Source organism: Mesocricetus auratus, unplaced genomic scaffold (assembly GCF_017639785.1).
Source record: "Mesocricetus auratus isolate SY011 unplaced genomic scaffold, BCM_Maur_2.0 Super-Scaffold_100033, whole genome shotgun sequence".
NCBI lineage: Eukaryota > Metazoa > Chordata > Mammalia > Rodentia > Cricetidae > Mesocricetus > Mesocricetus auratus.
In genome coordinates this window covers 14,786,490-14,802,571 of record NW_024429213.1, presented here as the reverse complement: position 1 = coordinate 14,802,571, position 16,082 = coordinate 14,786,490, and the positions used below count along the sequence as shown (strand labels likewise).

General features: G+C 43.4%; 1 protein-coding gene across 1 annotated transcript in view; it reads left to right on the top strand.

Moving 5' to 3' along the window:
* Positions 1-6,950: 6,950 nt before the first annotated feature.
* The window catches only part of Shroom4 (shroom family member 4), a 212,650-nt gene continuing 203,518 nt past the window's right edge, over positions 6,951-16,082 (top strand). The window contains 2 exon segments of the mRNA XM_040733697.1: positions 6,951-7,143; positions 7,145-7,213. Coding sequence (XP_040589631.1) covers positions 7,096-7,143; positions 7,145-7,213 — 117 coding nt within the window. The 5' untranslated portion in view covers positions 6,951-7,095.

Sequence of the window (16,082 nt, the reverse complement as noted above, 5' to 3'; positions counted from 1 at the left end):
ATTAAGTTAATATTTCATAACTAGATTCATTTCTACTTTAGAGCAAAAGTGACCACAAAATGTATTTCTACATCTATTTAGCAGATAAAGATGTAAAACAAATACTTGTGCTTCCCACACTTTCCCCATATATCTGCCTAAAATTTATGCCACCAATGTCTAATTTCCCACTTCTTTGTTGTTGTTTTGTGTATATATACAATATACATACATACATACATACATACATATATGCAGGATCTCATTATCTTGTCCAGGCTGACCTCAAACTCAAGGGCTCACATGATCCTCTGCCTTCCAAGTAGCCGAGACTAGAGTCATTTATCACTGTGCCGGGCTTATTTTCCTAATTCTTGGTGGGTATGCATGAATCTGTGTTTATGTGGTGTAGGGTGTGTGTGTGTGTGGGCAGGAATACTGTACCAGCAAATGTTCCCACCCACCAAGCCATCTTGTAGGCCTCATATGCATTTCTTTTGTCTGTCAGCTTTGTACTTTCCAAGAGCTTCATCATAATCACAGTGGGGGCTTAATTTTGTTTAAATGCTCAACGAATTGTTTTATCTTCTCTACCCCTATAGGAAGGTAAATTGAAGAAATGTTTTGGGAAAAAAAGTGCTGACTTTTTGGTACACATACATGTGTGATTTTTTTCTTTCTATATCTGGGGGAATCAACAGAAAAAAGTTAATGATCACTCAAATTGTATTTTATTAATGACTGAGTAATGACTCCCTGCAAACAGCATTTGATAAACAGAACAGATTGGTGAACACACAACATCAACCAAGAGGTGGTCTCTGAACTGAGTATCAAGAAGAGCTCATCTGACAGTCTACATGTCAGATCTGAACAATTCATATAATCTTCACATCCTTGGTATGAGGAAGGAGTCAGGCACTGGCTAAAACTGTTCTAGGGCAAAGGTGAACTCTCATAGCTCAGCTGAACCAGGAGCAAGTGATGAATTTCCCAAATTGACAGTTTCCCATTGGAATGATACTAGTATGCTAGTATGCTCAGAACACATGCAAATCAACACACACACACACACACACACACACACACACACACACACACACACACACACACGGGAAGGGGGGAGACAGAGAGACTGAGAGAGAGACAGATTGCTCAGCCCAAGAGGGAGGAAGAGCCTTTGAAACTATACTTTTAAACTCATCACCAAGCAATTGCTCTAGAGATTGTTAATAGCATTTTCTCATATATATTTATTTAAATTAGAAACAATTTTACATATCAATCCCAGTTCCATTTCCCTCCCATCCTCCCATGCCCCCCAGCAACCTCCCCACCCATCCCCCATCCATTCCCCAGGGAGGGAGGCCTTCCATTGGGGATCATCAAAGTCTGTCATTTTCTCATTGTATGAAAGAATGGGATGATCTAAAAGGCGTATTTAATTAATAGAAGTACTCTTGATAAAGTTATTCAAATAAATAAAGTTCTTTTTTTTCTCTAGCAGTTGTGTTCTTACAATGATTTATTTAACTAAAATGGTGTCTGGGCTATAGCATTTTGTATACTAGTGTTAAATTAGCTTTAATTAAGAAGCAACAAATCTCAGTCATAAATCTTTCTCTAGCCCTAGGCAAAATTCCCTAGGAATTAGATAAACACTCCTTAGTAGGATAGTCTACTTAGAGTTGTCCTTTGCTATGCTTTTCCACCTCTAACTGCCTTACACTCCAAGCTAATAAATAATTGAAAAGGAGGAGCTCGCTGTTTTCATAACGTGTATATGAATAATACCTGCAACGTCAGACTATTTCCTTTCCGCTGACAATTATCATCGCCCTAGATCTCTCTCTATGAGAAATAACCAGAAGAGTCAGAGGTAGGTACATGAAGGAAGAAAGAGAGAAAGGACCCTAGGATCCAAGAACAATAAATAGCACACATGAGACCCCCAGTTCTAGTTCCAGAAGGAAAAACAATTTACAAAACATCTTTTGATTTTCCTTCTGATAAGATTTGTTTTGCTAAAAAAGTTGTCTGTGTTCCCTTTCTCCTAAGAGACAGGTGATGTAGGAATAGTTTCTAGCCACCAACGCTAGAAATCTGGAGGTAGTATTGGAGAGATCGCAAACAAAGCAGTGAACCTACTCTACCTTGGGTTTCATCGTCAAATGCTAACCATTTTTTCTTGCTTACTTTTTTCTCCAAGGATCTGACAAAATTCACCAAGTACTGTGTTCACAGAACACAAGATAAAATCACAAAACATAGGTTAGATTTCTCTAATATAAAAAGGTGCTTATGAAAAAATGAGAACTTTCTGGTCTGTAAGTAGCACAGAAAGGGGTTCAGAAATAGTGACAGCTGCTCTTTCTTTAACATAGGGAAGGGAATGACCTCAGAGTAAAAGTGAAACAAAGAAAGCAGACCTACACAATCTGTAGTGAAGAACAAAAAATCATTAAAATATGCTTGAACTTAAGTTCTAGGGACATGCTTTTATTCTTGTCCTGTCCTTTCAACACACATGCCTAGCTCAATCCCTTTAGAGCAACATGGAGGTTGGGCTACCCATAATCCTTGTTATATAGACATAGAGTTATATTTGGAAACAGATGCACACAGATGCTCAGAAGGCAATGTGGAATCATCATGCAAAAGAAAGATACCTGTAATGTATAGATATGGGTTGAGTAGATATATTTGGGGGGAGTGGTGAATGTCAAATTCTTTTCCTTCCACTCTCAAATTAAGAACCAATTCATAGACACAGAGAAAGGATAAGAAGTACCAACTTATAACTGTTAAAATTGTTTTAGGAAATAGGAAGTAGGAAGGTTGTCATTCTTGATTTCTTGATGGTCCTATTTAAGTATATGCATGTATAAATGCTCCTATCCCATGAAAGGAGAGAGAATGCAGGTTAATTTACCAGAAGCTCTGCCCCATGGAAATAGTGTGAGAGCGAAGTGGAAGACACTGATTCCCCCTTCCCCTGCAAAAGAGAAAACTACAATATGCAGTTGATTAGGGATGTTATCTTTGGAAGCTTCTCCAACCTCTTGTCCTTCCTTTCACTTTATCTGGTGGAACCCAGGCCCTCACACTCACTTGTTGCCTAGTGCTTTATCACGGAGGCACACCTCCAGCTTTGTATGTAGGGTTTTTAACTTTTATTTTTATTTATTTATTAAATATATATGTGTATATATATATATATATATATTTAACATTCTGACCACAGTTTCCCCTCCATCATCTCCTCCCAGTTTTAAGGTAGAAAATGCATAGGTCACTGTAGCCTCTTGAAAGATCCTTGGTTCAGAAGGAAACTAGAGAGTAAGTACTGTGATCACGAAAATTGTAGTCAAACATTAGTTTTTTAATAGGAAATTTTAAAAGAGCTCATAGGACCACTGGTTTAGTCTTCTTCCTTCCCAAAAGGTAAACTGATGAGTAAAGTTTAAATGAGTTCAAAGTTTAAATCTTAAACATTATTTTAATTTATGTATTTAAATTATTTCATATATGTATATGATGCATTTTGAGTCTTTCATTCCCAGCTCCCCCTAACTACTCAGGAATACATTCCCAAGCCAATTCTGTATCTTTTTAAATAACCCATTAGGTTCCATTTGTACTGTCCATGTACTCATGCACACCCATCCCCTGGAGCACACTCAGCCTGCCAGGGGCCACACCCTTAAAGAAAATGGACTCTCCTTCCCCCAGCAGCTAATAGCTCCTCAGTTAGGGGAAGGGGCTCGGTCCCTTTCCACTCTCCATGTTGGAATGTTATCAGGCTTGATCCTGTATTATGCAGGGAAAGGGGGTGGAAACACTTTACCTGGCCTCTTTTAGCTGTTCCATTTTCGATCCTTTGTTGTCCTCCTTGACTTTTAAATATTAGCATAATAGTTTAAACATATTTTTTATATTTTTAATATTGTGTGTGCATGTGAGTACAGGTACCCATGATGGTCAGAGGTGTGGGATCTCCCTGGACAGTTACTGTTGGTTATGGATTGCCAGACATGGGTGCTGGGAACCGAATTTAGATCCTTTACAAGAGTGCTAAGCATGCTTAGCACTGAGCTATGTCTTCAACCCCTAGCATAATATTTTTAATTATTAGTATGATATAGGATTCTATATAAATCCCCTTTTCTTTCTTCTTATTTTAATTTCTCCAAGTGAGATTATCTCTTCCAAGTAGATTTAATTACATGCCAAATGTGTTATTTATTACCAGTCACCACTCCTCTGTTGTTATGCAGTTTTCTGTTTCTACCTGCATATTAGAGTTTCCACTTTTTTTATATACACAGCAATTTCACATAGAGTGAAGTCATCATCTGTGTTATGGCTCCAGTGTGTGTGCAAGACTACATCTGACAAGTGTTCTCTATTGCTGTAGTCTTATTTGATTCATCTCTAACCTCAAGCCTTTGCGGGTGCACACGTGTGTGTGTGTGTGTGTGTGTGTGTGTGTGTGTGTGTGTATGTGTGTGTGCACATAATGTCCAAACACTGCCTAGGGGTTTGTAAATTACAGAGGAATCCAAGAAATCAAGTAGCTCAACTCTTACAATCTTATAGAAGAGAAAAGTGACTTGGTTAATACCACATTGCTAATTAATGGTATAACTAGCTTAGAGTTTGGTTTTCTCACGTCAGGCAGGGTGGTACATGCTTGCTCTTCCAGCACTGGAGAACTGTGAATTCAAATCTAGCCCTCCACTATACAGTAAGACTGTAAAAAAGGTAAAAATTAAAGAGCAGTGTTTTTTTTCTATTCAGTAAAGTAGAAAGATGTCTCCATTATATGCACAAGATGCCTCCTGTTTCTGCATTGTTTATGTAAAGAACAAAGTAATTCATCATCTTTTCCTTTAGTGCTGAAAAGGAGAAGATGAAGAACCCAATAGCACTGTGGACTATGGTTTGGAAAGAAAATAGTTTGGTTCAAGGCTAGCTCAGGGCCTTGCTTCATTTTAAAGGAAGAGAAGACTTTTTCTTTTTTTTTTTCTTTTCCAAAGTGTTTTCATATGTATTACTTCATCTTAGTCTCTCAGAGGCAGGAGAGTCAGAACTTGTTAGCAAAAGTTTACAGATGAAGAAAATAAGACTGGAAAGACTGGGCTCAGTGATTTGTTCAAGGCCACTCTAATTAGTGACAAGGCCAGGGCTCAGAAGTATGTCTCCTGTTTACAGATACCTTCAAGTCTTAGACCCGAAATTCTAGTAGTCCTTGGGTAGTGATCATACACCCTGGAAACTGAACTTTATAGATTTCTAAATGTGAACGTTGAGATCTGCTGAGTTGCACTAAGTTAATTCGGTGATAAGAGTGATTGTCTAGCAGTCTGAAAAGGCCCTGGGTTCAATCCCTAGCAATGTATGTGTACATGAACACACATATCAACAAATTGTTTCCATTCCTAGTATCAAAAACATTAATATTAAAAGAGGGGCAAAGGGATAAATCTAAAGGTAGAACACTTGCCTGTCATGAACAAGGCCCCAGGGATATCTATCTTTAGTGCCATTTTTTAAAAGGGATCAGCAAATTGAGATGGCATCGTCTGATTTCTAGTAACCTGATCAAGGTGTTTTTGGTAGGTGTGTCTAAGTGTTGGAGCGTGGCTTCTTATGTGGGCCATCTCTAAGAGCATAAAGCAGACGATAACCATCTGAATGACCACCGTGAGAAATTCCCTTGGTATGCTGGGACACAGAGCAGGCAGCAGGGTGTTTAAGAAGCAGTGAGGAAGTGAAAGCAGAGAGTAGACACCTGAATTGTAGAAAGCTTTCCGGTGGAGGGAAGGGACCCGAGACCTTTTGCCTGTTAGGAGAAGAAATTGCATAGGAAATGGGAAAGGACACTCAACAAGCAAGACAAAGTAAGAATGACCTGTTGATTCAGCATTGACTTGTCAACACTTTCCCCGCTGGTGTGAAGCCCTTTAGAAGGTGACTTCCCACTTGTGGCTGCTGAGAAAACACCCCCTGAGAGGGGAGATAAACTGCTTAGGTCAAGACTGGGGTATCAGCATCGGATGAAGTACCAAATTCATCTCTCAGGGCAGTTACTGTAGCTGTTAGGCCTATACCAAAGGCCGGAGAAGCAAGCTCAACTCCCAACAGATGATTGGCTAGGTTTCAGGTCCTGTGTAAAAGCTGATTCTTCCAAGAGGCAGGCCATCAATTGACCAGCTGATCAATGGATGCTTTTTCTTTTGTGCTTGTTTTCTGCTAGTCATAACTTTACAGATCCTCTCTGTGGGGCAAGTGCAAGGCAGTGCCTGGCTGCCTGGGACAATCACAGCACTCCCATAGACACCAGCAGGGAGCTAGCTTGTAGCTGAGCCTGAGCAGGACCATCCTCAGTGTTCCTTTATTTAAACTATGCTCCTAGGCAGTGTTCCATAATGACTCCACACAACTAGTGTGTACATGGAGCAGCCTACAAGCACAACTCCACTAAATCCGCTGGTCCTGAGTGTTCTTTACTTTCCACCTCTGTAGGCAAGGTCCACAGATTAGCAGCCCTGTACCCACCCCCATTTCCCAGGACCTGTCTCTCAGGACCTTCTGAAGAAAAAGGCACTCAAGAAAGACATGAAGGCGCTAATCAGAAAAGTGCACTCGGCCACGAGGGCCATGCACACTGACTTTCACCTCGGTTTGCTTGGACTGAAGGAGGGGCGGGGAGCTCCTCAGTAAAGAGGAGGACCAAAGAGGGGGGCCTACTTGAATGAAACAATGTAACAATTGATGTGAGGCCTCGCCTTGCTCCCACTCCTCAGCGATCCTATAGGCGAGGACCCAGTGCCTGCCCCTCCCCATTGCTCCGTTTTCTTGTCCATTAAGCACTATCCCTCCGCCTCTCTTTCCTTCTTTTCTTTTTCCCCCTTTCTTCCCCCTCCCCCTCTCTCCAGCTCCGTGTCATTTCCTCCTAGGGCTCACTAGCTGCCTGAGCGTCTCCGGCCGGGAGAGTAGGCGGAGCGGGGCGGCGCAGCGCTGGAGGACGGTGGTGGCGGAGCTGCTGGGGGCGGAGGCTCCGTAGCCCCCGCGGAAAAGGAGCCCGGCGGCGCCTGCCGAGCCGAGCCGAGGATGGAGAGCCGGCCGGGGTCCTTCCAGTACGTCCCGGTGCAGCTGCAAGGGGGGGGCGCCCTGGGGCTTCACCCTGAAGGGGGGCTTGGAGCACTGCGAGCCACTCACGGTGTCGAAGGTAAGGAGCGGTGGCTCGCTCCTCACGGCGTCCAACTTTGAATGGGCTAGCGGGTGCGCAGACTGCGCGGGTGCGGGCCTCAGCCCCACTTGGCGACTTGGCCGGCCGGGGCCCGAGGGGCTGCAGCCGCATTGAGGGGGTCCTGCTGCGGGAGCAAACTGCAGCTCAGTGTGGCTGGAGGATGGGACCCGAGCCACCCGGCCCGGCCGGAGCTTTGCGCGCAGTCACACTCGCGGGAAACGGGGGTGGGGGGTGGGGGCGATCCCCCCACCCCACGACGAGGAGGCCACTCACCTCAGTGTGGGCTGCAGGAAATGGCGGCTGCTGGGGGTTCTCCTTGCCTCGGAGGCCCCTGCGCCCCGCAGGACAGTGAGGGGCTGAGGGCACCGGCGGCGGGGCTCGGCGCTAGCTCTGCCTGGGGCTGTCCTGCCTGAGGCAGGTTGCTGGGCTAGGGTCTGGCGCAGAGCTGGGGGGGGGGGGGAGATGAGGCATTGCTGGCTTTTCTCAGCCTCTTGTCCCGCAGCCGGACGCACACACGCCCGTCCAGCGCCGGGGCGTTGCTGCTGCTGCCGGTTTCACTCGGCCTTTCCCTCCCTCCCGAGTCCTGCCCCGCGCCCGCCGGCGAGATTTCTTGCACGCTGAGAAGTGTGGAGGGAACTTTTGTGCCATGGAGCACAGCTGTACTGAAGCGGCCACTAGGGTCGGTTTGATTTAAGAGCCTGTGATCAGCTGGAACCAAGTTGCGTTGCAGCTAGAGGCCAGGGGAAAGAAGCACTCCCAAGAGCCCTGAAACCTCCAAACCAGGGTGTCTTGAGTGAGGGTGGAGGATGGGGGCAGTTGGGGCTGTTACTGGGAGAGTGACTTGCAGGACGACTCACCTTGAAGCACGAGATTGCCAGGTGGAGGGACTTCCTGAACTTTAGCCCACTTTTTGTTGTCGTTAGTTTCTCTTACAGATAGCTCTCTCTAGCTCTTCCAAGCCACTCTGACTGCAGCTGAGATTGTAGATGGCGGTTTTGGCGGGAGGTGGAAAGATGTAGCTTTTTTTAAGGTAACAATGTGGCTATAGGGATTCCTGTTTTTCCATGTTGTTAGCATAGCAGATGGGCTCTGGGAATTACTGCCCCCCCATAATAACTAATGTTGCTTTCTCCCTGCATTGGGATGGCGCACTAGTTAACTTGTGTGGCTGTTTGTTCTTCAGGTGTTGGGGCAACCTTAAAGTGTTGCTCATGTGTGAACCAGTCAGCTCTGGCTGACTGAGGTATATTGAGGCAGTATTTTGGGGGTATTGGAAGGGACCTCGAGAGGATCTTCAGCCTCCCCAAACTTAGGCGATGTTTATCCAGTATTTCTAACCAGACTGAGATAGATGCCTTTGTGATCTACCCTCACATCCCTCTCTCAAGCAAACTACTTTTTAACAACAAAACTACCATCAAACAGCCCCAGTGGAGAGGGGGTACCCTAGCCTTGAAGAATTTCTTCTAATCAAACTCCTTCCCCTCTCTTCCCACCAAGGTCACAATGGGCTATGCAGCCCTCGGGAGTCTGGCAAGTTCCTCCCTTTCTTTTCCTCCTTGGGCCGCCCACAGAATTTCCAGTGTGCCTAGACAACCTGCCCTGGAGAGGTCATTTTTGAGCTTTGTCCGGGCTGACCCAACCTGCTAGGCATCTCTGAGAGTGCTTGTTGCTGTGGTCCTGAACTATTTTGTGAACCCATAGGAGCATGGCAGGGGGTGTTACTAAGTATGGGGCAGCCAGCAATTTGTGGTCTGGCTTGGGGATTATTTGAGGATAGATGAGGGTTTTCTTGGCCATGCTGTTAAGGAAATACCTTGTGTATGGAGAGGCAGGGTGCCTTTTAATGGTTCCCTTTCTGCTGAATGTACAGTTGGCCCCTATTATGTACAGGTTCATTATTACACATGGATATGCAGGAGGTAAAATCAGTGTACTCGTTCCTCCCAAACAGCCTGGCTCCTTAGAGTAAAAGTCAGGTATGACTGGGTTAGCTGGGATGTTACATAAAGGGGACTTTTTTTCAGTATAATGTTTGCCTGCATTTTCTTTTTCCTTTTAGCAAGATACGTTTCACTGATCCCATTTTTATTTTCTACTTTAGTACATTTATTTTTCATGAGACATTTCATTAATCCCATTTTCTTTTTTCTACTTTAGTGCGTTTCCTTTTATGCTTCAGGATAATACAGCTCTCCCCCCCCCCCACGTGCGTATCCACTGGTGGGTTTGGGCTAGACATAGAATTGAAGTGGTAAATGAAAAATACTTGGATTCTAACCCTTACATTGTCATTCTTTGTTCTGTAATCCTGGGACTAGCATTGTCTTCCTTGGGCCCGAGCATCCCTAAGTCTAAAATGAATTTGAAGTGGGCAGTCTTTAAATGACACTATGATGGTTTTGTAGTGAAGCCATTGTCCTAGCCCTGGTACTCTTTTCACCAGAACTGCTATGTAGTCCGTGAGGAAGATGACTACTTCATTTGCATCTGATGCTCCTGTGGATAGTATGCTTCTCATGCCTTCATCAGCCCATCACAGCCACGATGTGAGGCCGTCAGGGCAGGTTACAGAGCATCTGATGGAAAAACTGACTCTGTGCTGCATCCAGTGACTTGCTTCAGTCTGTCAATGGCAGGCTCTAGCCTATTCATGTTTTGTGGCCTAGAGAATATCTTGACTCTTGTGGTAGTACTCCAGTTTGTGAGCAACATTGACTAATAAGTTTCAAGGATATATTTAGTCTTGTCAGCCTCTAACGCCAGTAATGCTTTCCATGCCATGAAGTCTTCCATGGTGACTGTGCTTTAGGTATATGCTAATGAATTCTGACCTCAAGGAGGTGGGGAAAGCCGCTTTTAGTAACTGAATAACTTAGGCTTGTGAAAAACAGAAGAGCCAAGAGCCATGGTGCAAAATGGCAACGGGCCTCCTTTGGTGCTGGGGAAATACAAAAGTAGTTTGGGCTTAGGATGATGTGTTGCACCTGCTTGGGAAAGGCAAAGACATCAGGGAGATGCAGAAATTCGAGGAAAGGTGATTGGTGCGAGGAGAAGGCATGGAATATGAAAGCTTACTTTCCATTTGTCATTGACAAACCTTTTGACCAGGAAATGATGAGGGTGGAAAAATCATCAGTGGAACTAGTTATTATGGATTCCCAGATATGAAGAATTTGGCTGCCTGATTTATGGAGACTTGTATATCTGTCTGTTGTTAATCAAGTGACAACAATAAGACAATAAGTTAAAGCCCATTGTATTGATTATCACAAGTTTTAAGGGGTAGTTTATGAATTTTCCATATGCTATAATAGTACTGCTGAAGTCATGATAAATGAAAGAAGATGACCACGAGGGAGTGGTCCTATGGCCTTAACATTATTAATTTATTTGGCTAGCTTCTCATACTAGACCACTGAGGGTATTGCTGGATGAAATTGGACATTCTCGTCTAATCAGGTGTGTCGGTTTTACTGCGAGGGGCCTTGCTTGTCTACAGTATAGACAGTTGTCCATGAAGTTGACATTCTGCATTGGAAAATGATTTTTTGGGGGGAGGGGAGTAAGTGAACTTTGCAAAGTCTGGCACTAATGAATCTGTATCATATAGGACCTCTTAGAGGCCTCTGAGACTCAAGCAGTATCCTTCTTGTGTGTGTGGGGGCATGGAAGACATAGAAGGAGGGAAAAACTGAACTGCAGCCTAAGGTTCCTGTGTTAATTTCATGTTTTACAAATGTGTCTTGAAGTTAAAGAAAAGAAAGGGTGGGGTCCAGTGTCAGGATGAAGGCAAAGGAAGAGGAAAACGGGTGAAAAGAACAGGACAGAAGACTGTGCTCACCCTACATATTTGCTCTTTTTTTGGCCTGCTTTTTGGAAGGTGTCTTCAGTTTGGCACAGTGAGGCAAGCAGGAGCTAGTGACTGTTCTCTAACACAGTAGGGTGGAGTGGGAGAGGAGGCTGCAGGACTACATTATGTCATGGGTAGCCCTCTGTCATTTTACCCCTGTTAGATCTGAGTGGCTATTTACAAAGTGACACTAGGCATACCTGCCTCCTCCTCATCATCACAGAGGATATGAGAATGAATTTGATAAACCATTTGCTATCTTTGACCTTGTATATACGCAGGGCCTTCTCAAAGTTCTTTGTAAGCTTCACTACTCTCCTACCCTGCCCTTACTTTTACACATACAAAAAGAGGGAGTTGAAACTTTAATAGAGGTCTCAAACAGTCAGATTGAAGTTTTCTTGTCACTGGAGGCCAATTTGGCTGGGACTGTGAGCTCTTGTTGGATGCAGAGGTTATATGAGCAATGATATACCTATCAGATCGTTTCATCTGCCTAACAGGTCAGACCTAGCCCCACCCTCATCAAGGGCCTGGCAGTCCTCAAGGTATCTTCACAGAGTATGGATTATATGAGATGAATACAGCCTGATTACTTACATGAATTCATCTCTGATGTTTCCCATTAGAATCTATAAAGAAACCTATTGCTTCAGTTCCATGACTTCTGCCTTCTTCCAGAAAGGACACAGTATACAGGGGCATGGAATAGGAATCTATCTAAGGATATAAGAGGAAGGCAGAGTAAGACGCTTGTATAGTATGTCTTGTACAGCTTAGCTAACCCTTTGCATACATAGGCTCCTAGGCCCTGTTATATGTAACTTACATTCATAGGATTTTAGGTCTGTCATGTATGCCCAGTACCCTGCTGATAACCACATGTTTGTTCCCTGAAGGAAAAGGGGCCATGCCTGTCACAGGATTTTCTCTCCAAAACCCCAAAGACAATAACTCCAGCTGGAAGACACTTGAGCATTGTTCTTTAAACAGTTCATATGTTTCCCCCTTGCTTTTCCCAGAACCCTCCCCAGGAATTTCTTTAAAGAGAAAAAGAGACAGTTTCGGACAGAGACTACTAGTTATGGGGCAATTATCATGAGAGGACATGATTGTGTTTATAGTTAGGCTTCTTCAAACCAGAGGAAAATGTGCTGAGCCATCTGTGAAAAGTTAATGAAGAGCAGTAGAGATTACAGGAAGGCATGATCTTCTCAGTGCTCGCTGTCACCATGTGCCAAAGGGCATGCTTACCTCAGGGCTGCTGGACTGCTGCTGCTCCTGGTGGGGACCTAAAGACAGAGACTCAAAGTCTTTGGAAGTTACCTAGTTTAAGGCCATTAAGGAACCTGCTGGGGAGTGTCTCTGATTATGTCCTCCACTGGTCCTGGGGGAGCATGTGCATATTTAAGCCTGCCCATTTCACTGTTGGCAGGTATTGGCTGTGGACAGATTTCCCTCTTTTTGCCTATCATCCATGGGGCTAAGTTCTACAAATTTGGACCACACAGAACAATGGTGCTCCCTCTGATTTAGGAAAAAAAAAACCTTGAGAGAATGAAAAAAAAAATCATGTGCTTCCTCAACTTTTTCTGTTTTCTTCCTTCTTTTCTTTCTTTCTTTTTTTTTTTGATTTTTTGAGACAGAGTTTCTCTGTATTGTTTTTTGGAGTCTGTCCTAGAACTCACTCTAGACCAGTCTGGCCTCGAACTCACAGAGATCCGCCTACCTCTGCCTCCTGAGTGCTGGGATTAAAGTTGTACACCAACAACCCCCACCCCCTTTTTTCTCAACCTTTTCTTATGGGGTCTGAGATTCAGTCTCCCCCTCTGATCTTTCAAGAATAAGCTTTATGTACTTCTCAATTCTTATGGGATCTGAGCTTACTCCTCTCACTCTGGATTCATTCCATTTGTCCATTGTGTGCTCTTTCCCTCTCTCTCTGTCTCTACATCTCTGTCTCTCTATCTCTCTGTTGCCTCTCCTCTTTTCTCCCTCTCTGTATCTCTGTCTGTCTCTCTCTCTCTCTCTCTCTCTCTCTCTCACACACACACACACACACACACACACACACACACACATTCTTTTACTCAAGATCAAACCTAGAACATTGTACATAGCAGACAAGTACTCTACCACTGAACTAAATCTCTACTCCTTGAAACTCTTAAGTTATGAGGCCCACGATAGAATATAGTAACTGGAGAGATTTATCTAAATTGAGACTTTTCATGCTGAGAATTGCATCCAGGGCCTTTTCCATGATAAGCATGCATTCTACCATTGAGTGACATCTACAGACCATTCCTTTAAAAACGCACAGCTGAGGGGGCCTGGAGAGATGGCTCAGCAGTTAAGAGGGATTACTGTTCTTGCGGAAGACCTTGGTTTGATTTCCATTATCTACATGGCATCTCAAATATAACAGTTCCAGAGGATCTGCTGCCTTCTTCTGACCTCCACAGGTTCTTATATTTACGTGCACTCATACATGCTCACATACACTCATAAAGTAAGTATTATTAAAAGAAGACACAGCTAAGGATGACTAAGTTTTTCTGGTGGCCAAGTCACAAGAATGCTCTGTGTCCTTGTCTATGAGTTGAGGGAAGTACTGTGCTTCTGGTAATCCATACTTATCCAAGGTCTTTTCTTAAGCATGGAGGGAAGCCATAGGATGAATTGAGTGTGTGTGTGTGTGTGTGTGTGTGTGTGTGTGTGATGTATGTGTGCTTGAGTATGTGGAGGTCAGAGGCAGATGTTGGATTTCTTTTCCTCTGTTTCTTTGCACTATATTTTTTGAGACAGATCTAGAGGTCTTTGTTTATCTGGATTGCTTGACCTTTGAACCTCTGGGATCTTCCTATTCCTGACCCCACCCCAGTGCTGGAGTTATAGGTATACATTATCACCCCACCTGGCTTCTATGTGGGAGCTAAGGATCTGAACATGACTCCTCATGCTTACACAACAAATACTTTACCCACTGAGCCATCTCCCTAGCCACAAATAAGACATTTTTGAGTGACAAGTTTTAGCTCCTACAATTAATGTGGAATTTCCCTTGCTCCTAGCCCAGAGCAGCAATGAGAAAGACACTCCATGGGAGAGGAGACGAAAGGCATAATGTTTGCCTTCATTGAGCATATATGTCTAAACAAAGACATCATTAAATTACAGAGGAGGAAGTTGCATTTAATAAATGCTGTCAAAATCAATATCTTTTTTTACCTCTCTGAACTTCCTCCTCAGAGAAGTAATTATCTCCAAAACTGAAAATACCAACCACATGTGACATATAAGCAGTCTCCAATATATATTGTCTTTATGTATAGGTTTGGAGATGGAAGTCTCTGTCCCATGTCTCATCAGAAATACTGCTGTTGGCACTGATTGTAGTGGTTCCTGCAGTTCTGGGGTTCTGGAGTCTTCTGTTTGGATTCAGAATAGTTACAGAAGTCACTCCTGCTGGAGGGCTTACATTCACAGATAGATTAAAATCTATCTCCCCGCATTTCACCATTTATCACCTGACCTGGAAAATGCCTTTCTTTCCTCCTGAGGCATAGACCCAGGAGAGGATTGGAGCAGGGCTTAATCCTCATTATTGGAGCATGATGGGTCTAAGAGACAGAGACTTGAAGTCTAGAAAACATGTCCACAGTGATACTTGATAATTAATTGTATGTAGTTAGGCTCATTCAGAATAATTCTAGAGAGACTTATTTAATCTATTGTTTATGACCAGTGAAATTATTCAAAATAATCATACTGGGTAATATTTATAAGAAATGAACTAGAGAGAGAGGAACTGGGATTGGTAAGATTGTTTTTTTAAAAAAAGAAATGGTATTCAGAGCTCCATGATGCTTACTTACACAAGGTATTTTTGGAAAACATCTGTAAGTTATAGAAAAGCTCTCTAGATAGTTCTATACAGATCTGGGTGATGTTGGGATTTCTGTTACCATCAATACCTAATGTACCCCTCCTACCCTCAATACTGGGACCAGATGTGTATTACATTTCTCTGCAAACTGAGTTCCAGGTTTACCTGAGAGTTATCTTACAGCCATTTTATTTTGGGCATGTTGATAGTGAGATCACTTTCACTTATCATCTGTAAAGCCAAATATTTTGTTTTTTCCTGCTTCTCCCTAAAATATTTATTTCTGACAGATTCTTAAGTACTTGATGAGTAAATTGAAATATAATTATTTCTCCTAGGTAAAGATTATATTCTAATGACTGGGATGAAGTAAAATTTGTACCCTTATGTCCCTTAGTCACCTTCAGTATAAATAGGCAAGTGGAAAGCTGGTCATATGTATTAGTTTTACAAGAGATGATCTGTTTCTTCCTCACACCACACTGGCATGTTTATTTGGGCAGAGCCATCCTGCTGGGGCACTGAAGTGGCAAGGATCAAGATGACTTGAGCTCTCAAAGGGATTTCTAACCCCTCCCCTTTTGCTTTCCTTCCACAGCCACCTTTTTCTCTGTGCTTCTGTGACTATGTCCTGGACAGAATGAGCACTTCCTCAGAGAAAGACTCATTTTTCATTCATCTAGGTTTATCTTTATTTCATGTCCAGTTCTGGCTTCCCAGCCTGCACCCACAAGTACTGGTTGCTTAAAGCCTACATTTTGGACTTTCTCATTCAAGTGCCATTGGCTCTTTGTTCACTGACTGCCCCGCCCTCTACCCAAAATCCAATTCCCCTTTTGGTTATAGTGAACTCTTCTGCTTTGCTATCCCGGCTTTGTCTGTCTTGGCTCACACAAGGGAAAATTTCCCACACTTCATCTTTCTCTGTCTCGTTAAGGACACGTCTTTTGTCACCTTCCATTACTTATAGATGCTTAGCAGTTTTCTGAGTAATCTTGTTATCTTCCTTCACCTCTTTGTGCCATCCTGTTTTTTCTAAGAACCTCGGTGGAGCAAGCTTCTCCTTCCTGGAAGGCCTGTGAAGAAGGGCTCCTGAGTCCTTTCTT